Below are 17,366 nucleotides of genomic sequence, written 5' to 3' on the forward strand. Positions count from 1 at the left end.
TTTGCGCAAAAATTAATGAGCTAAGAATAGGGTTGTAAATAGAAGAAACGCTACATCAAATTGGCCCTCACCAAGCTGATTATGAGGCTGCAGATGGGGCAAATGTTACATCAGACTGGCCCTTAACGAGCAAAATACAAGTTTGAGATGCAACAAATCTGCTGCTAAATGCTCAAACCTTTGAAGTAACCACAACACGCGGACTTAATCACCAAAACATGACCAGGGGTTTAAACCCCTTATTCTTTTACCAGGCCCACAGATGTGGAAGTAAGGTCAATGACTAATGTACTCGTAAAGGAGGCCACACGCTCGTAGAAATAGATCTGTCAAGGGCAAACACTGGCAGGCAGGACCATTTCCAAGATGGACCCTTTGCCGTGTGAAGACTTTATTAGTCATCTGCCCACTGAACCCTATGTTTTGCCCAAAGATAGATTGTTTTATCTGGACCCCTACTACCCATCTCGTACAGCTCCAATGGAATATTTTTCTTGCCCATCTCCTGCAATACTGGGGATAAAATGTTCCATACAGCTGAAACCTCATCGCTTCTCATGAATAGATGGTTGTCTCCATCTATGACATCGTGGAGAAGCTGCTCATATGAATCAGGCACCTCAACATTATACCTGACATTTCAAGAAAATGTCAGGTATTATGAAGCATTAGGAAGAAGGTAATCTTTAGCATCATAGCACAAGATTGCACACGAAAACAAAAAGGCTACTGGAAGGAAAGTAAATGGCATACTTGTCCTTGTAAAGCAAATTCAGCTCTGAGACATCCAATTCCATGCCCAATCCTGGGACCTTATTGTTGACTCTGACTAGGATTGCCTCATCAGGAGCATCACGTAAGATTAGCTCGTTTGTGGCAAGATCATTATTCCGTGCAGTATTCTTGAGGTAAAGATTTCCTGGGACATGACGGAAGTGTATGCGTATTTCGACCCTGCACCGCAGAAATAAGAGAAGAAGTTCTCCAAGTCAATAACATGTCTAAGCCAAAGTCGAGATACGAAGGAAAGAAGTATGGTCAAATAGAGACAAAAAATTTTAGAATGAGAGCATGAGGAAGGTGATGCCAGTCCTGCACAATAACCAGAACTAGAATCTATGCTACCACTGAAGCTCGATAATCCAAAATACAACCAGAAAAGGTGAAAGTTGAAACAGATGGAACTTTATGAACATCTGAAAAGATGCATAAATGCACCATTCAATTCAACTACCCTCCACCGCTATCAACTATGCAAGTGTATTGCTGGCCGATGTATGGATTACAATGCAGCATTCTTCTTCCTGTAACTGCTTCATTCTTTAACAGAGCATCAAGAATGTGCATCAGGTTGAACATTGGTCAAAAGCAGGTTTCACAAAAATGTCCATGTCCAGTGTACCCTTGTAATTGGTCATTGAGACACAAATTAAAGTTTGAAGAAATTGAAACCAGTACAGAAGCTGAGAGAAGTAGCTCATTTCTAATCAAAGCAGTTCTAAACACCAAGTAAAATCCAGATTCCAGGTTAGAGGGAAATTCTCCTGAATTTTTATTAAAAATCACCATATTTCTCACTTATGCAATTAAATTGTTGAACAACTTCATGAAATTAAAACCTCAATGATGAAAGAAAAGTACACCACCTATTTTTTCCAAGACCCCTGCCAGCTTTAATCAGAAAAGGAACCCCGTCCCAACGTGCATTGTCAATGTACAGAGCAGCAGCGAAGTATGTAGGAGCCAGATTTAGACTGTCAGCAGAATTGCCTACAGAAACAGATTTGCACCGTCCAATAATAACGTCACTAGGTTCCAGTTTCTTGATTGATCTCAAAACCTTGACCTACAAAAAGCAAAAATTTGGACTTTGAGGAGATGCACACTTTCACTCAATGCAACCTCATTGCTCATATCCATCCAAAAACTAATCTAAGTTCTAAGCCACACTTGACAAAATTGAAAGGTACTGATCCATTGTGCTGTCTTTCAATTCAAAATCATAATAGTAGCTCCCAGTAGATACATCAAAACGCAGATTCAAACTATTTGTCTCAAAAAAACAGCAAAACCAAAAACTAAATCAGTACCCTGAAACCATTTAAACGATTCGAAAAACTTCACTGTAATATGTTTAAAAGTTTAGCAGAAGTAAGGTGTTACCCTCAGATAGATTAGTAATTTTTGCACAGGAAAATGGTATCACAAATATATATATATATATAAAAGTCACATGCCTTCTCATTGCGAACATCTTCACCATCAAGGGTTATAGGTGGTTCCATAGCAAGCAAAGCAATTGTCTGGAGTATGTGACTATGTACTACATCACCTATAATCCCATTCTCGTCCAAATATCTGATAGAAAAAGTCAAAAGTTAAAGGTACTTTCAAGAATTATTAATTAGGTAATAAACACCAGTCATAAGACAATGAAATACGTTCAGCTGCTTATATATATATATATATATATATATATATATATATATATATATATATATATATATATATATATATGTATGTATATATGTATGTATGTATGTATGTATGTAGTCGACCTTGATGGTGCATGTGTAGCCAAGTCATCCGACCAAACAACCTACAAAACTTAGTTAACAGAAGTGAAGATGGGAATAATACTTAAAGCCACATTTTCAACTCAATGAATTAGCAAGTAATATTACCTGAATGTTGTCAATGTAATTTCGGTTCCATAGTGGCATAAAAACTAGATTAGAAAACCTTAACACTGCTAGATTTTCAATGGTATTCCTTCCCAAAAGATGATCAATCCTGAAAATATGGGAAACAGATCAATGGTAAATACTTGATAAATAAATATGAATCTGATCTTATGGAATTTTAACAGTTGCACCTGTATAATTGCTTTTCCTCAAATTTTGAATGAATGGACCGAGTGAACTGATCAGAAGACAGCAGATCCAAACCAAAGGGTTTTTCAATTATAATACGGCTCCATCCTTTTTGTGTTTGAGCATGTTCAGAGAGAGAAAATGCAACATCAAGGAGTGCTTCTTGGGGGACTGACAGGTAAAACATTCTGTTTGCTTCAAATTGTCCCTGAGGTAGGCCAGCTGTTAGCGAATTACAAATCAACAAAATCCAAAATAATTTCAAGCGAAAGGATGTCAATCCTACACATAACAGTTCCAATAGATTGACACTATTTACCTCAACTTGTTCCATTCGAGCTGTGAGCTTCAACATTCCTTCTCTATTGTCATATCCTCCATCAACAAAGTATGTTCGTCTAAGGAAAGCATCTATTTTGTCTTCACAACCTTGTCTGCAGATGTTATTCAACTCGGTGATATACACGTGTATATTCTATACATGAATACATATTCATCATCTGTTTAGTAAATTAAGGAGTGACAAAACTCTACAACTTCCACAAAGTAATTTATCATTTGAAAGTTCAACTCATTTAGAGCTTTTGGACTTCTGCATAGAAAGACAGATGTGAGAGAGAACTGAATCAATTCCAAGTTTTAATTGGCAGTCTAACTCAAGGTGAAGCTAAGGTGATCAACATATTTTGAGGATGCAGAAGTCCTTTTTCCTTCATTGCACTGTCTCTGTGTCACAAACTAAAAGAAACACATTTTGCGCATATATTGTATAAATGAAAGTCAAGTTCATTTCACATCACTTGGCCAGTTTTCTGCGGAAGTGAGGCTTTCAGTTTTAATGGAACCACATACTACATTGCTAATCCAAGGTCAATTCTATGAGACATTATACCAGGGAATCCAACACACAAGTAGAAACCTAAAAAGTTTTCACTTACTCATAATTGCCCCTTTTTTGGATGTTAGTAGTGTCAAATTCCATGCCATGAAGAAAGTTGATGGACATTGAAATTCTATGTTCTCAAGGTACAGGGTGAATTGTGTCAAGAAGATGAGAAGACAGGATAAACCAAGGATACTATCTTGCGAAATGGTCAATATCATTATGAACTCTGTTATAGTTGAGATAGAGTCGTCTTCTTATGAAAAGAGTATTCCATGAAACCAAGAATAGAAGTTTTTCTGTGTTATTAATTGCTCATAAGTTACAAAAGTAAAAGGGAATCTAGACTTTGCAGCTACTGAATTTCCAAAAATGGTTATCTCAAAAAGATACTGAAGTTAGAAAGAAAAGGCCAAAATGTCTTTTCTAATTAATAAGGAAACTGAGGAGCATACTGATGATCGATGCGACAAGCTAAAGTTGATGCTATTATGGATCTCAGATCCTCATCTGTTAAAGTTTTCCTTGAATACCCAAATACAGCAACATTCTGCAACCATAAGAAGGCGAGTCAGACTAGATAATTCTGCTGAAAAAGAATATTGAAAAAAATTCACAATCAGGGATACTATTGGGAAGATGCTCATATTTCATCTTGCCAAAAAACAAAAACATGTTGCCTCGAATCTTTCCCTCCAAAGATCTTGCATGCATTTAATCCATGAAATTTGAAATTGTCTTGTGACTTCTAATTTTGATTCTTATTCTTAACAAGTGGGGAGGGAAGCATAAGATGGAAGGAGCACTCTCTACAAAGGGAGTGAGTAGTTGTCATCATACAATTCAAATTATAGATATCTAAAGCTATCAAATGGTTATGTAGTGTTTTCTCTCCAACTACCCTATAAAATGCCTCTGAACACTATTCAAACTAACAGCACCCGATATGCAGTTGACTCGCGTGTTTGGGTTGACTTCAGGGTATCAAACAAAAACACAAATACCACCAAAGTTAACCCAAGTACAAGGCAAAAAGAGAGAGTCAAAGTAATAAGACGACGAATGGAATGGAAGCCCCCCTTCCCCTTCCTCCATCACCCCCCCCCCCCAAAAAAAAAAGAAAAAAAAACTGTTTCTTTTATATGTATTTGGATTACAATAGCCAATAGGAGCAAGTGAGGATCCACGAAGCACCCAACTCTTTCATACATTTAGTGAAAAGACCAGCAAAAGCATTTTACAGAAAAGGTTTAAAGAATAAAAAAAATAATACTAATAATAATTCATGAACTAAAAGACTAAGCTACAGTTATCCAAAACAAAGCAGAAGTCGTCTGTGCCATACCTCTGGAAGGTTACCACTGTAATAAAGAGCAAATAATGCGGGAAATATTTTTCTCCTCGCCAGTTCACCAGTAGCACCAATGACAGCAATGCTAAGAAATGGTGACCGACCAACTTCAGGGGTATAGCTCTGCAGCAAAGATGCTGGCGATTTTGTAGCATTTAATGTTTTTAATGAAATATTGAAATGAGAAGTTGGTTCAGAACTTTCTTCCTCTTGCGAACTTGCTTTTGCCTTGGCACCAGTGGAAGATAAAGATTCTGAGGAAGCATTCATTCCAGATCTAAATGGAAGAGCAAAATTTGATACTGGAACTGCTTCAGGACACAGACTTGTTCTCCCCAAACCTTCCTTAGAATCTGTGTGCTTCATCAATTGAAGCTATTATTTGTGAGGCCTAAATTATTATAAAAATAGCTACTACATAGCTCGAGAAGAAATTAAACTTTTCTATTTGTTCTTTTCTTCTTTTATTATTATTATTATTATTATTTTTGTTGATGGGGGGGGGGGGGGAAGAGGGGGGATGGGGTAAAAATTGGAGTGGTTGGATACAAACAAATAGATAGTTAACCAGGAAAAAAGATCCACGATATCTACAAATAACCTTACTGTGCCAATATGTACAATTTGGACTTCTTTTCTAGGTAGAGTTAGCAAACTTTTCAATATTCATTTGTATTTTAGATTCTAAATCTGAAAATTTAGTTAGTCAAATGCATAAAATTTATGTGACAAATGCCAACCAGATGGTAAGGCAACTGCAGTGAAATCTTGGCCTGTAAACAATGAATCTGTATCTGAATAGTCATTAGATTGATCTTTGCCTTGCAACTGTAGAATTTTCAACACATTCTGCTGTTCACAGTTTCTGTAGGTTCGAAAATTCAAAATTTCAAGTATCCAAAGCTTCAAGCGACAAAACTTACTGCAGAACTTTTTAGCCCTTCCATGAGCCATCAGACGGCTGGATGCTGTAAGGGATACATGATTAGCTCCAACCTAAAAATAATACACATGTATTGCGTTAGTTCTTCACAAGTTTAATGTTCATCAGGTCATTGATCGATTGAATTTTAACACGTATATGCTCTACTGGAGCGGTTCCAACCAAATACAGTACTCCCTTGCATGCTATGACAAAAGGCCAACAACTGACTCGTACATGAAAATAGACAATCACCTAAAGTAGTCAAAGTATTTGTCAAAGCTGGCTTTGATTAAGCTTTATTATTCTCCAGCAGGTGCAAACTTATAATTTTACATCAAATAGTTGTCGCTACCCTCAGCCATCAAAATTTCAAATCATGCCAACAAACAAACAAAAATTACAATAAAAAGCAAAGACAGTCCCTCTCTTGAGCTGAATACCTTCATTCGCAATGTCAAAATAAGAAACCCCAAAATCTTCAGTGATATATTTCATGGTATTTCATAAAATAAATGGGACAACTAAAACTACAGAACATCAAAAGAAGCATCACAAAACCACATGGTGGATGGGATTAACATAAGATATCATAAATCTGAAAAATACTAGACTAACTTAGCATATCACGTTCACCTTCATACAGACTTTCCAAGATAAAATCCACCCAAGAATATTCAAAAATTGCAGACGGGAGCCACATGTATCTCACAGCCACAGATGCCAAGCCTTTGCTCGTACAAGTACAATGAACATGATCCCAACAGAAAGGCAGACACTGTACTCTATCCCATTCTAAGCCAGGCAATCTATTGCTAGTACCTCCTCATGCAATGTACAAAATTGAACCATGAAGTAATCCCAATTCCATTTACTATGTAAAGCTTAGTTTCTCTTCTTGTTCTTGTTCTTTCTTGATCCTTAGGGAGGAAGGCGGAGGACTTCCACTAGTCGAACTCCTTAGCTCCAGCAATATTGAGCAGGCATCCAACCATAGCGCTACCAGCACGATACAATTCACGTCTGGTATTTCAAATGTAAAGATTGCTACTTTATTCAAAATTATCACATTCATGCAAACTCTGCTGAGTAAAACATCCAGTATACAGTTCAAGTTTGACGAATCAGCTCAGAAATTTTCAAAAAAAAAAAAAAAAAACCTCCACTGACTCATCAGGAGAAACCAAGAAAAGCAACATAATTTATGGACCATAATAGAATTTACTTCCGATAACAAAATTTTTTAAAGTACACTGAGAACTATAAAATGATTCAGTACCCAGGTGTTGAATAATTAAATAAGCTAACTCTATAAACTCAGGAAAATGATCAGAAGAATAGATAAAAGCCCATTTTATCAAACGTAAATTAAAAGAGCTCAGATGGGTCAGCAAGAAATATGACGTAAACAAAATTTGACGGCACTTAACAGAGAAGGAAGAACTCCGAAATGGGGTGGCCGAAGAAACAACCATCTTCCGATGAATGTGCCGGCCGCCGGAGGTCTCCAGAGAAGGCAGTGATAGTTTCTGGGATGAAAGTGACGCCATCGCCGTTTTTTTCACTATGATTGGATTCCTCAAACTTTGAGAGCTTCAGTTCTTCGATACATTCGAAGAATCAAACAAGAAAGTGAATAAACCCCTGAGACTGACAACGCACGAGGTTTATGCCCTTCGAATGAAAAATTTGCGATCCGGTCCTTATACTTTTCTTTTCATGCTCGGTGTTGAAGTTTATTTTGGTGTCAAAGTTTGCCCCTTGACATTTCAAAATATTGGAAATTAGGATTCCGTTTCAATGCACTGACACTATAATGATTTTTTCACACTAACATTTATGAATATATATCGCATGTGCATGATTTAAATTTTATATTTAAATTCATATTATATAACATAATCTAAATTTATTAATGTAAAAAAAATTATATATTGACGTTGAAAGTGTTTAAAAAATTTACTTTTTTATTTTTTTGATACGTTTTGATCTAAGCAGAAAGGTTAATCCGTTAGATGGTAGACAGATTAATTTATGAAATTTATCAAGTGTGTTAATGAAACATGTTAAAAAGATGAACAAAGTAGTAGCTTAAGATTTTTTTTTTTTTTTTGTTTCACTAAAGTAAGACCAAAATCATCTTTCTTGTCAAACATATAAATTGCATATATATAATGAGCACCACTATTGATTATACTAATTCCATTCCCTTTGCTATAAAAGACTATAATAGTTCTATAATTCCCTTCCAAGGCAATTCTCACTATTGAGGTTGCCAGCAATTATATATGCCACTTGATGCCAAAAAGCCAAAGTTGGAGTGGTTGAAGATAATTCCATCTGCAATTTGCAAATCAATTAAAATTCTTGTGTAAAATAAACTAAGATACAATTATTTGAGACAGATTATACCCTCCGTATATTCACAAATCATTTAATCTATGGTCCAACAGGGGCACAGCTCCACAAATTTTAATATAAAAATCAAACCCAATTTTGATTGGTTTCTTGTCCAATTCAATGAGAAAATTTCGATAATAGTTCTACAGAAACTACTGGCATATAACAATAAACAAACTCACAACTTAGACAGGGATGTGTTTCATATTTTATTAGTATTCTTTCTTTCCAAAAAAAAAAAAAAAAGTTAATCTATGACAAATGTCTTTGTGATAGATACTGATTTCTGGTTTTATCTACCTTCATAATTTGCACGGTCCAGATACTTTTGAGCTAAAAACACTTCTAATCAGCCGATTGTTTGGAGTTATTGAAACTGCACAAGAGTGGGTTCTCTTTCGAGAAAAACAAATAGAGGAAATTTAATTGCTGACAAAAAAAAAAACCCAGAGAATCTATTGTGGAACCAATAAAACCACATGAAAGAAACCACAGCTTAACTCATTTTTTAAAGCAAAACAAAAAAAGGGAAAAGAAAATAGTAATGGGTTTTTCATTTTATTTTTGTTAGTAACAATATTCTTATCACCTAAGTTGAATCTTGGAGATACAGATTAATTTCCATTTCAGCTCTCACAAATACCCCGCAACGGCTGCCAACCTAAGTATTACTCATAGTTATTAAACCCGGCCCAGCGGTTCGACTGGTCAACCCGGCGAACCGGCCACTAAATCGGGCCGGTTCTTCAATTGGAGGAAAAAATGTTTGTCCAAGTCTTTGCTTGGATTCGAACTTCCGACCTTCAACTTTGTTTGTGTGTAACTCACCACCAGACCACTTTGTCATTTGTTCATTAATGGCCATTCTTATGCTATATGAATGTTTTGTTAATTTCATCTTTATTTTTTTTTAAACTCTCTCCAAAACAAATGTATTTAGAATCTTTTAATAAAACTTATGACCCTTATATTCTATAAATTATAAAATAGATTTCAAAAATAACATATTACATAATTTATTTTAAAGACAAATATTATTTTTTAAATATTTTTTTGCATTTAAAATTTGTAAATAATCTAGATAATTACAGTAAACATCTACACTTGAAGTTTGGTGGATTACTAATTAAATTTATGTTTTGCTGATTCTTATATGAATTAAATATTCTATAGCAAATTAAATTAAATGAATATTTGTTATGACATTATTTATTACAATTTATCTCATATATCCTATATCAAATTTATAAAATATAATATTTAAATATATGTAGTGACCCACTGGTTCAACCACTCACCCACCGGTTGAACCAGTGACCCGTTGACCCACCTCCTTCGCCGGTCTCCTCTCCGGGCCGAGTTTAATAACTATGGTATTACTACTACATTTAGGGGGCGCTTGGTTCATGCTTTGGATTTGGAAAGGGAAATGGAATAATGGATAGAAAATCAGTATGGGTTTGAATTGGTGCTATCATTCCCACAGGCAATGCTTGGTGTGGGATGGGTATTAAAATTTATTTTTGCTTCTTTTTTTCTCCTTTGGACTTTTTGTCTTCTTGGCTCGATGCCTCCCCATCGCTAACTTTACGTGACCACCACCAATCAACACTTCTTCTTTTGTGCTTCGTTTTGCAATTATCAATCAAAAATTCATGTCTGAAATAGAAGATTTGGCACATGGTGTCTTTTTATTTTTCGTTGTTCTGAAATTGGCAAATGGAACTTTAATTAAACAATCCAAAAACAAATCCCAAAATGAAATGGTGAATTCCATCCCAATCCTTTGAAATCTGTTTGCAAGCACAACTCCAATCCACCTATGGCCACCAGCATTCTTGCCATTAAACATCAGCTTTGCTTTTCACAAGGAGAAGAGGGAGGTTGGGTTGCCTGCTGAGAGGGATGATTTGATAGTGAAAGAGGAATTTAGCGGAGGAGGAGGGGGGGGGCTCGGAAGCTTTGATCTTGGCGAGGTAAACGGACCCGATGTCGCCAGAGCCGAGGCAGTGGAGGAAGCGGAGGTCGGAGAGGTTTTGACCGTAGTTAAATTTGAGATCCCAAGATTTAAAATTCTTGGATTCAAATCCTCTTTTTCCCTTCTCGTTTTTTTAAATTTCATCCCCATTTTGTTAAACAAATTTAAAAAAAAAAGAGAATTCTATGTGCTAAAGTCAATTATAAATTTGTATTTTTAGAACAAAATAAAATTTTTAAGGATTATTTAGTCTTTTCATTGATGACATGCACACTAATCAACTAATGTCATATAAATGAAAAGCTGGATTATAAGAACTAATATGCTGATTCTATTTGACTGACAAATTTTAATGCCACCGGGAAAATTGATCAATTGAACGTTTAGAGGGTAAAGTGATGAAATTGTATGGGGTTTTCTTGTATTAACATCTTTGTTTTTTCTATATTGGGATGTGTGGGGAATTATTTGCTAGGATTGGGATAGGGCGGGGTAGGCAGTGGATAGCCTTTGTTTTGTTGGGACTAAAAAATCAAAAAGACATTATTGAAAAGCCCATCATATCATATCTTATAGGCTAAAGCACAATAATTACGTACAAATACTTAATTGCAGGGATAATTTCAGAAACCTCCCTTAAAGTTTCTATAAAATTTCATAAGTCTCCCCGATATTTGTAAAAGTATACAAACCTCCCCTGAGATTAAGATTTTGGTAACAAAATTAGTCAAAATCATAAAAAAGAATAATATTAAAAATACTTTAAAAAGAGAGATGAAACTCTTATTGCATAAATATCCCTTATACATGTATATAAGTTGTATTAGTAAAAGAATGAAAATAATTAAAAATTAAAAATAATTAACACACACATTTCACCATTGAAAAAGTTTACATTTAATATATTGGACAATACAAATATACAATAAAACTACATTAATTTTAATGATCACAAGATTCAGCAAAACAAACCAATCATATCTCTTAACATGAGATTTGTATAATTCTTGTGATTTTGAACAGAAAAAGTTTCGAATTTTGTCTTTTTTTTCTCTCATTTTTTTTTACTTTCACGAAATTAGTTTACAACTATCATGGTTTTAAAAGTTTCAAATTTTTTTTTTCATGAACAACTTTTTTTTCTCCTGTATTTTTTCCTTCTACCAAAACCTCTCTTCTTACACTGCATACAATTGATTTTTGATTATTGTCAAATTCTATCAATCACAAAATAAAATAATATGATATATCCATTGGTATCATTTTGTAATTGCAAGTCACCATTCATCATTAAAAAAATTTTCAACGGTTACTTCCATTAGTTAGTTACTAATATTTAATTAGTATTCTAATTATTCAACCCTTAGATATTATTTTCTAATAAGACATAATGTACTAGAGTATATGAGTAATTTTTCTCCATGTAATGTGAGTAACTAGGCCTACAATTCTGTCAAGGGAGGTAAGTATAATTTTATAAACCTTAAGAGAGGCTAATGAGATTTTTAGAAACCTCAGGGGAGGTTTCTAGAATTATCCCTTAATTGTATTGTATGTATTCTCCATGTCGTGTTATTTTTCTATGATGAAAACGACCTGCCACTACTCCGTTCTTAATGTATGTTTTTATTTAATCTAATCAATCAAATAATTAAAAGGTGTCAGACACTTTAGTCTTACATCCATTATTACTACTGACTGCTTAATAGCTTTGTGTAGATAAGAGTGGTGGTTGAGCCATTTCTTCTTTTGGCTCCCTTGATTCCCTCAGGTGAGCGTAAAGCTCTCATCTTTATACTATTTGCTTTGTTCCTTTTCTTGATTGCTGCATACTATCAAGTCCTTTATCTTCTTCTTTCTTTCTGGTGAAATTTCTGGGTCTTGATGATCCGTGTGGTATGTGATGATCAATTGCTTTAGCTTCTATGTTTGAGTTGAATTTCGTCTGGGTTTGTGTGTTACCGTTGATTCTTGGTAAGCTCGACTCATTCAGTCATGAACTTTAGTATCTGTATGGTGAACTAGTCATAATTGGACTTTTGGAGGGGTTTTAGCTTTCTTGATGTGGTTTTGTTAGATTTTGGATCAATATTTGGGCTTTATTTGATCTTATCATGAATTCTGAAAAGTAGGATTTTCCATACTCATTCCAAACTTATCAGCTTTGTAATTTTCAAGTATCTTTTATGGGACTGATTCATATGCTTCTGATTTTGGTGTTTTAATTCGTTTTGGAGCTTTATCGGTTTATTCAACCGACAATTGTCAGCATAGTTGTCATTTGGAAAAGCTCGATTTTGGATGTAGTATCATGATTATGTCAACGGGTCACTGATGGCTTGGCCCTTATGATTTAAATCCTTTATCATGTTCATTTAGATGACACTTTTTTTTATCAATAAAACATATTTAATGGATACATTGATATGAGAAGTGGAGGATTAAATTTCAAATTCAATTTATAAAAGAACAATTGTAGATAAAGAAGATGTTTTCCTTGTAATTATAAATTGATTGCTTCCTTTGTGTTTGATGCAGGGATCTAGATATCTGTTTTTATCGTTGGATGCTTTAACAGTGTAAAGCTTCATACCGTAAGGCTTGTTGATTGATGGGGTCTGAAGGGCCTCCTGCTGTAACCATCCATGTGACTGGTTTTAAAAAATTTCATGGAGTTGCGGAGAATCCTACTGAGACAATTGTCAGTAATCTAAAAGAGTATGTGAAAAAAAGGGGTTTGCCCAAAGGGGTAATCCTTGGCAGTTGCAGTATTCTTGAGACTGCAGGACAGGGAGCAGTTGTTCCTTTATATCAGACACTGCAATCTGCTATCAGCACAGCTGAGAACGAGTCATCCACTCCTGGTAGAGTTATTTGGGTATGTTTGTTGCATTTGTTTTTCTCTTCATCTGCTTCTTTTCGTGCTACCATTAATGAAGAAAGAAAAGTATTGATTGATTGCTCACTTATACATGTATTAGCCAAACTTTGACATCTAATGACTCTCTTAAGGCCAGTATTTTTGACATTCTAAATTATTCCCTTGTTGAGTAAGACATTGGGAAAATGTGAATTTGGACTTTTGCTGGATTGCATGTTGAGTATGGCATTGACTGGTAACTGGTCTGTCATATTTGATACAAGTGTGCGTGCCTGTAATTCCTGATAAGTAGTGGTTTTTCAAAATGTACCTTTCCTCTCAGTTTAGAAAGGCTCCTTTCAGTAGATATCAGGATCAAAATAAACTTCAGCATTGGTATTTGACTCTTTAAGTACCTTGACTAAGACATTCTAAAATTATGTGATGGATGCCTTCACGGCATTTATTAATTTGCATTTTTTGCTAGAAAAATCGAGCCTTTAACTGCAGTTACTAGTGACTAGTTGAATGTTAATTAAATGAGAGTTGATTGTTGAAAGTCCACAGAAGCATGTGCATCAGGCTGAAATCAGAGTTCTCAATTGGACATGATTCACTTAACTGCTGGTTGGACTTGTTGAAACTCCTTCAGGCATTTCAGCTTTAACTCTTGGTTGGGTATTACAAAGATGACTGTGAATGTGATAAAAAATTAATAGTGGACTTGCTTTCTGACGCCTGTTTATACTCTTTTATGAACAAGTGCTCAGACTGTCCACCTATAACATTAAACTATGGTTATTGGATGGCAAAGTATTTAACTTTAAACCAAAGTAATGCCTTTTTTCTGCTTCTGTGCTTCCAGTGTTAGATGTACAACCTGTATTGCAAAGAAGCCAACCTTCTATTATGTTTTAAAAGAAAATTACTAATAAGGAACTTTGCATGGTGAGTGGTCGTTGGAAAGTGCAATGCGATCAGAACACAAATAAAATTCTAGAATTATCAGAGAGTGATTGTTATTAACTTGTTATGGTTGTGATTTGAATGTCTGCACCATGACTCTAGTGTAATCACATAGGATTGTTTAATGGGTTTAAACAGTTAAATTTCCTGAATTCGTATAGTAACTTTTCCAATTATCTTGATTCTGAGTCCTTAGGTCCATTTCGGAGTTAATAGTGGTGCAACAAAGTTTGCAATAGAGAATCAAGCAGTCAATGAAGCTACATTTCGCTGCCCTGATGAGATGGGGTGGAAGCCTCAGGTCTGTTGTTGCGTTGATCACTTTCTCATTTTAAGTATCTATTTCCATTTCTGACTTAGTTAATGCTTTAACATCTGTTATTTCAGAAAGTCCCTATTATCCCAGCAGATGGTGGAATTTCAAGAGCACGAGAGGTATAGTGGTTTTATGGCTTCCTTTCGCAGCTCCAGAAGAAACTTCTGTATCTTGCTTCAAGTATTTTGTTCAGATAAGTTGACAACATGTGGTGGTGTGAAAAAATGAATAGAGGTGCCACTAAGCTGACTATAATTCTTAACAGTGAACGGTGGCCTATCTAGAACATGTTATAATTTCATCTACTCTTGCATCCTCGGCATGCTCTTTCACCTGCTTGTTGGATCACTCTTTTCCTTGGATGTTATCCCTGTATTTCTTTTTCATCTCATTTCTGTTACCTCCATTTTGCATGGTTTATTTTGTTCCTTTTTGGATCTCTCTTTTAACTGGAAAGGCTTTTCAAGTATAGAGTTAATGGGTATGAAAATTGCTAAAGTTTCTGATATAGGTTTCTTTAGAACCGTATTTGGTTTGCCAACTGTATTATGAAAAGGGAGAAACTGAGATGATTAACTCTGCACTTACAAATCATGGTTTTTGTTTGTGGGCGTGATTCTGGATTCAAAGACACAAGTTTGTTGATTTAACTCAATATGTTTTGTTCCTGGAGTCGGTGGGGGAGGGTTTGGGGGAAGGAGAAGACTTGGGCTATTTAGTAAGATGGAAATCGAGCAGGATTATAATGCACAACCTTTTTATGTCATGCAATTAAATTGATTTTTAGTCCTTTTCTTTTCTTCTTGTGTACATTTTTACCCGAAAATACCTAATTTCAGAGAAATCAGTAACTACATTAAAGGTTGAAATCGGTGGTTGACCTTCTAATTCTAATTGCTATGTTTTTAGATGCCATATATCCTATGCAAATGAAAGAACTGACCAAAGGAACACGGACTTCCTGGCCGTCTAATACTAGAATAAGAGATTAACACTGTGCAGTTGAAACTTACATCAGGATAAACCTTTCCTTTGTCAACCTTGATGAAGCTGTGTCACCTATAGTGTGTTTACCGTCTCAATTTAAGTGAATACGTAATTTTAGAAGAAATCAATGCCTTTCTATAGATTTTCCCAGAGTAAAGGGAGACACTACTATTTCAAACAGATGTATCCATATTTCGGTAGCTCTTCAGAACTCTCTAATGTTTTAAATCTTATCTCTGTAGTTACTCTTAGTATTCCTTAGCCTAGCTTCTGTTTTTCTCAGTACTTTTATTTGTTATGTTGTAGCATAATTCATTGCATCTTCTGGAGCTTGTATGATGAACTGGGGAACTGATTATTGGTATATGTTTGATTTTTTGTGCATCTAGACTTCTCTTCCTGTTGAAGAGATCACAAAGGCATTGGCAAAGATGGGCTATGAAGTGATGACCTCTGATGATGCTGGCCGATTTGTGTGCAACTATGTATACTATCATTCCTTGCGTTTCGCAGAGCAGAATGGAATCAAATCTCTATTTGTACATGTGCCTCTCTTCTTTACTATAGATGAGGAGACACAAATGCAATTTGCTGCTTCCTTATTGGAGGTACTTGCCTCTTTATCTTAGACTCTCACATTCTTGTCTCTCTTTTCATCTCGATCTGGTGGCATATTTGCCTCGTCGTGGTCGTCGTGCATGTGACGATGGATGCAGATATCTCTGTGTCATGCTTCAATAAACTTTTAATTGTGTGTGGAATGGAAATGCGATTTTTGCTGATGAATTATATCATATATCAGGGGTTGTGTTACGATATTTGAGAAGCACAATGGCTTTTGAATATTGAAGCAATGGCTCATGTTGATTTGGTGTATCTGATTGCAGCTTTTCAAGTTTACTTTACTGAACCCCACAATTTTTCTCCTCCTGCTCATAAAATTTATTTGCAGACGAAGACAAGACTCTTTAATTCAGGTTTTACTATTACTGTGTTTCTAAATGCTGTATTTGTTTGTTCCAATTTCACAAAATCCAGTAAAATCAGGTTTGAAGCTTACACATTTCTTAGTTTGTGATAAGTGGTACACCATTTCCCTACTTTCCTCTCTTTCATTAAGCTTGAGGCGGAGGCCTTCATCCGTTTGTGTGCTTCATTCTCCATCAGGAGCATTTTTTTGGGTAAGCAAGAATTTATTAGTACCCAAGAATCAAAATAACATACAAGATATGTTTCAAGTCAACAGCTTTAACTTGCGCAACTTACATCTGACGCTAATCTCATAACAGTTTGAGATGCTTTGTGTATCGACTACAAATGAAGTAGCAGCAACTGACATTAAAATTTCAACTTGAATAAACGTTCTTTGATGACAGCCAAGTACTTTGCAGCCATCCATTGGTATCCGTCTTCTTGACTTTCTTGAAGGAGAACAGTCTGCATCTGACTGCTTCAAAGATCTCTTCTTGAATAACCTTTGTATCCTTGCATTGATTCCTAAATTGCCTTGCATTCCTGTCTTTCCAGATGCAGTAAACAACAGCTACTAACTAACAAAACTCTTCCTTGGGTTTTGGCATGAGATTTGCCTTTCAAGTTAATTCCAACCCATGCAATCAAATTGCTCCAATTGGTTTGAGGCCATTGGACAGCACATTTGGATTTGACGAAACTCCAAATACTATTAGTCACAGAGCAACAATGTTGGATGGGAGTGTTTTTCAAAAACTAGTTTTCAAATACAATAAAAAATTTTAAAAAGTACTCTAAAATGTAATCTAAAAATTAGTTTAATTTTTTTTAAAATTTTAAAAAATATTTCAAAATATA

At 35.1% G+C, this 17,366-nt stretch overlaps 2 protein-coding genes across 6 annotated transcripts; one reads left to right on the top strand and one right to left on the bottom strand.

The window, feature by feature from the left end:
- Nucleotides 1–16: 16 nt before the first annotated feature.
- On the bottom strand, nt 17–7,683 carry LOC113727840 (inactive glucose-6-phosphate 1-dehydrogenase 4, chloroplastic). Of its 2 annotated transcripts, none has more exons than XM_027252206.2 (12): nt 7,460–7,683; nt 6,031–6,103; nt 5,102–5,460; nt 4,212–4,306; nt 3,193–3,307; nt 2,876–3,081; nt 2,685–2,793; nt 2,559–2,599; nt 2,238–2,358; nt 1,647–1,846; nt 754–954; nt 17–632 (listed from the first exon to the last, which is right to left on the bottom strand). In XM_027252206.2, exons 1-12 carry the CDS (start codon nt 7,577–7,579, stop codon nt 395–397), a joined length of 1,878 nt encoding a protein of 625 aa, XP_027108007.1. In that variant the 5' UTR covers nt 7,580–7,683; the 3' UTR covers nt 17–394. The 2 variants fall into 2 exon arrangements, with proteins under 2 accessions (XP_027108007.1, XP_027108008.1); XM_027252207.2 differs by having other exon boundaries at nt 5,102–5,467; nt 7,460–7,598.
- Nucleotides 7,684–12,006: 4,323 nt separating this feature from the next.
- On the top strand, nt 12,007–16,599 carry LOC140003766 (uncharacterized). 4 transcript variants are annotated; one of them, XM_072076375.1, is made up of 6 exons: nt 12,007–12,025; nt 12,127–12,178; nt 12,946–13,285; nt 14,430–14,534; nt 14,621–14,668; nt 15,926–16,330. In XM_072076375.1, the coding sequence occupies exons 3-6, from the start codon at nt 13,019–13,021 to the stop codon at nt 16,163–16,165; spliced, it is 660 nt and encodes a 219-aa protein (XP_071932476.1). In that variant the 5' UTR covers nt 12,007–12,025; nt 12,127–12,178; nt 12,946–13,018; the 3' UTR covers nt 16,166–16,330. The 4 variants fall into 4 exon arrangements, with proteins under 4 accessions (XP_071932476.1, XP_027108010.1, XP_071932477.1 ...); XM_027252209.2 differs by lacking the exon at nt 12,007–12,025 and adding an exon at nt 16,339–16,599 and having other exon boundaries at nt 12,032–12,178; nt 15,926–16,144; XM_072076376.1 differs by lacking the exon at nt 12,007–12,025 and having other exon boundaries at nt 12,147–12,381.
- The last annotated feature ends 767 nt before the right edge of the window (nt 16,600–17,366 follow it).

This window comes from Coffea arabica, chromosome 2c (assembly GCF_036785885.1).
Source record: "Coffea arabica cultivar ET-39 chromosome 2c, Coffea Arabica ET-39 HiFi, whole genome shotgun sequence".
Classification (NCBI taxonomy): Eukaryota; Viridiplantae; Streptophyta; class Magnoliopsida; order Gentianales; family Rubiaceae; genus Coffea; species Coffea arabica.

Coding starts and splice junctions, on each gene's coding strand:
- LOC140003766 (XM_072076375.1), top strand. CDS start 13,019: ATGGGGTCTGAAGGGCCTCCTGCTGTAACCATCCATGTGACTGGTTTT. Junction 14,535..14,620: donor AGATGGGGTGGAAGCCTCAG/GTCTGTTGTTGC, acceptor CTGTTATTTCAG/AAAGTCCCTATTATCCCAGC. Junction 14,669..15,925: donor GAATTTCAAGAGCACGAGAG/GTATAGTGGTTT, acceptor TTGTGCATCTAG/ACTTCTCTTCCTGTTGAAGA.
- LOC113727840 (XM_027252206.2), bottom strand. CDS start 7,579: ATGGCGTCACTTTCATCCCAGAAACTATCACTGCCTTCTCTGGAGACC. Junction 3,082..3,192: donor CTCGAATGGAACAAGTTGAG/GTAAATAGTGTC, acceptor GGCCTACCTCAG/GGACAATTTGAAGCAAACAG. Junction 633..753: donor AATTTGCTTTACAAGGACAA/GTATGCCATTTA, acceptor TTGAAATGTCAG/GTATAATGTTGAGGTGCCTG.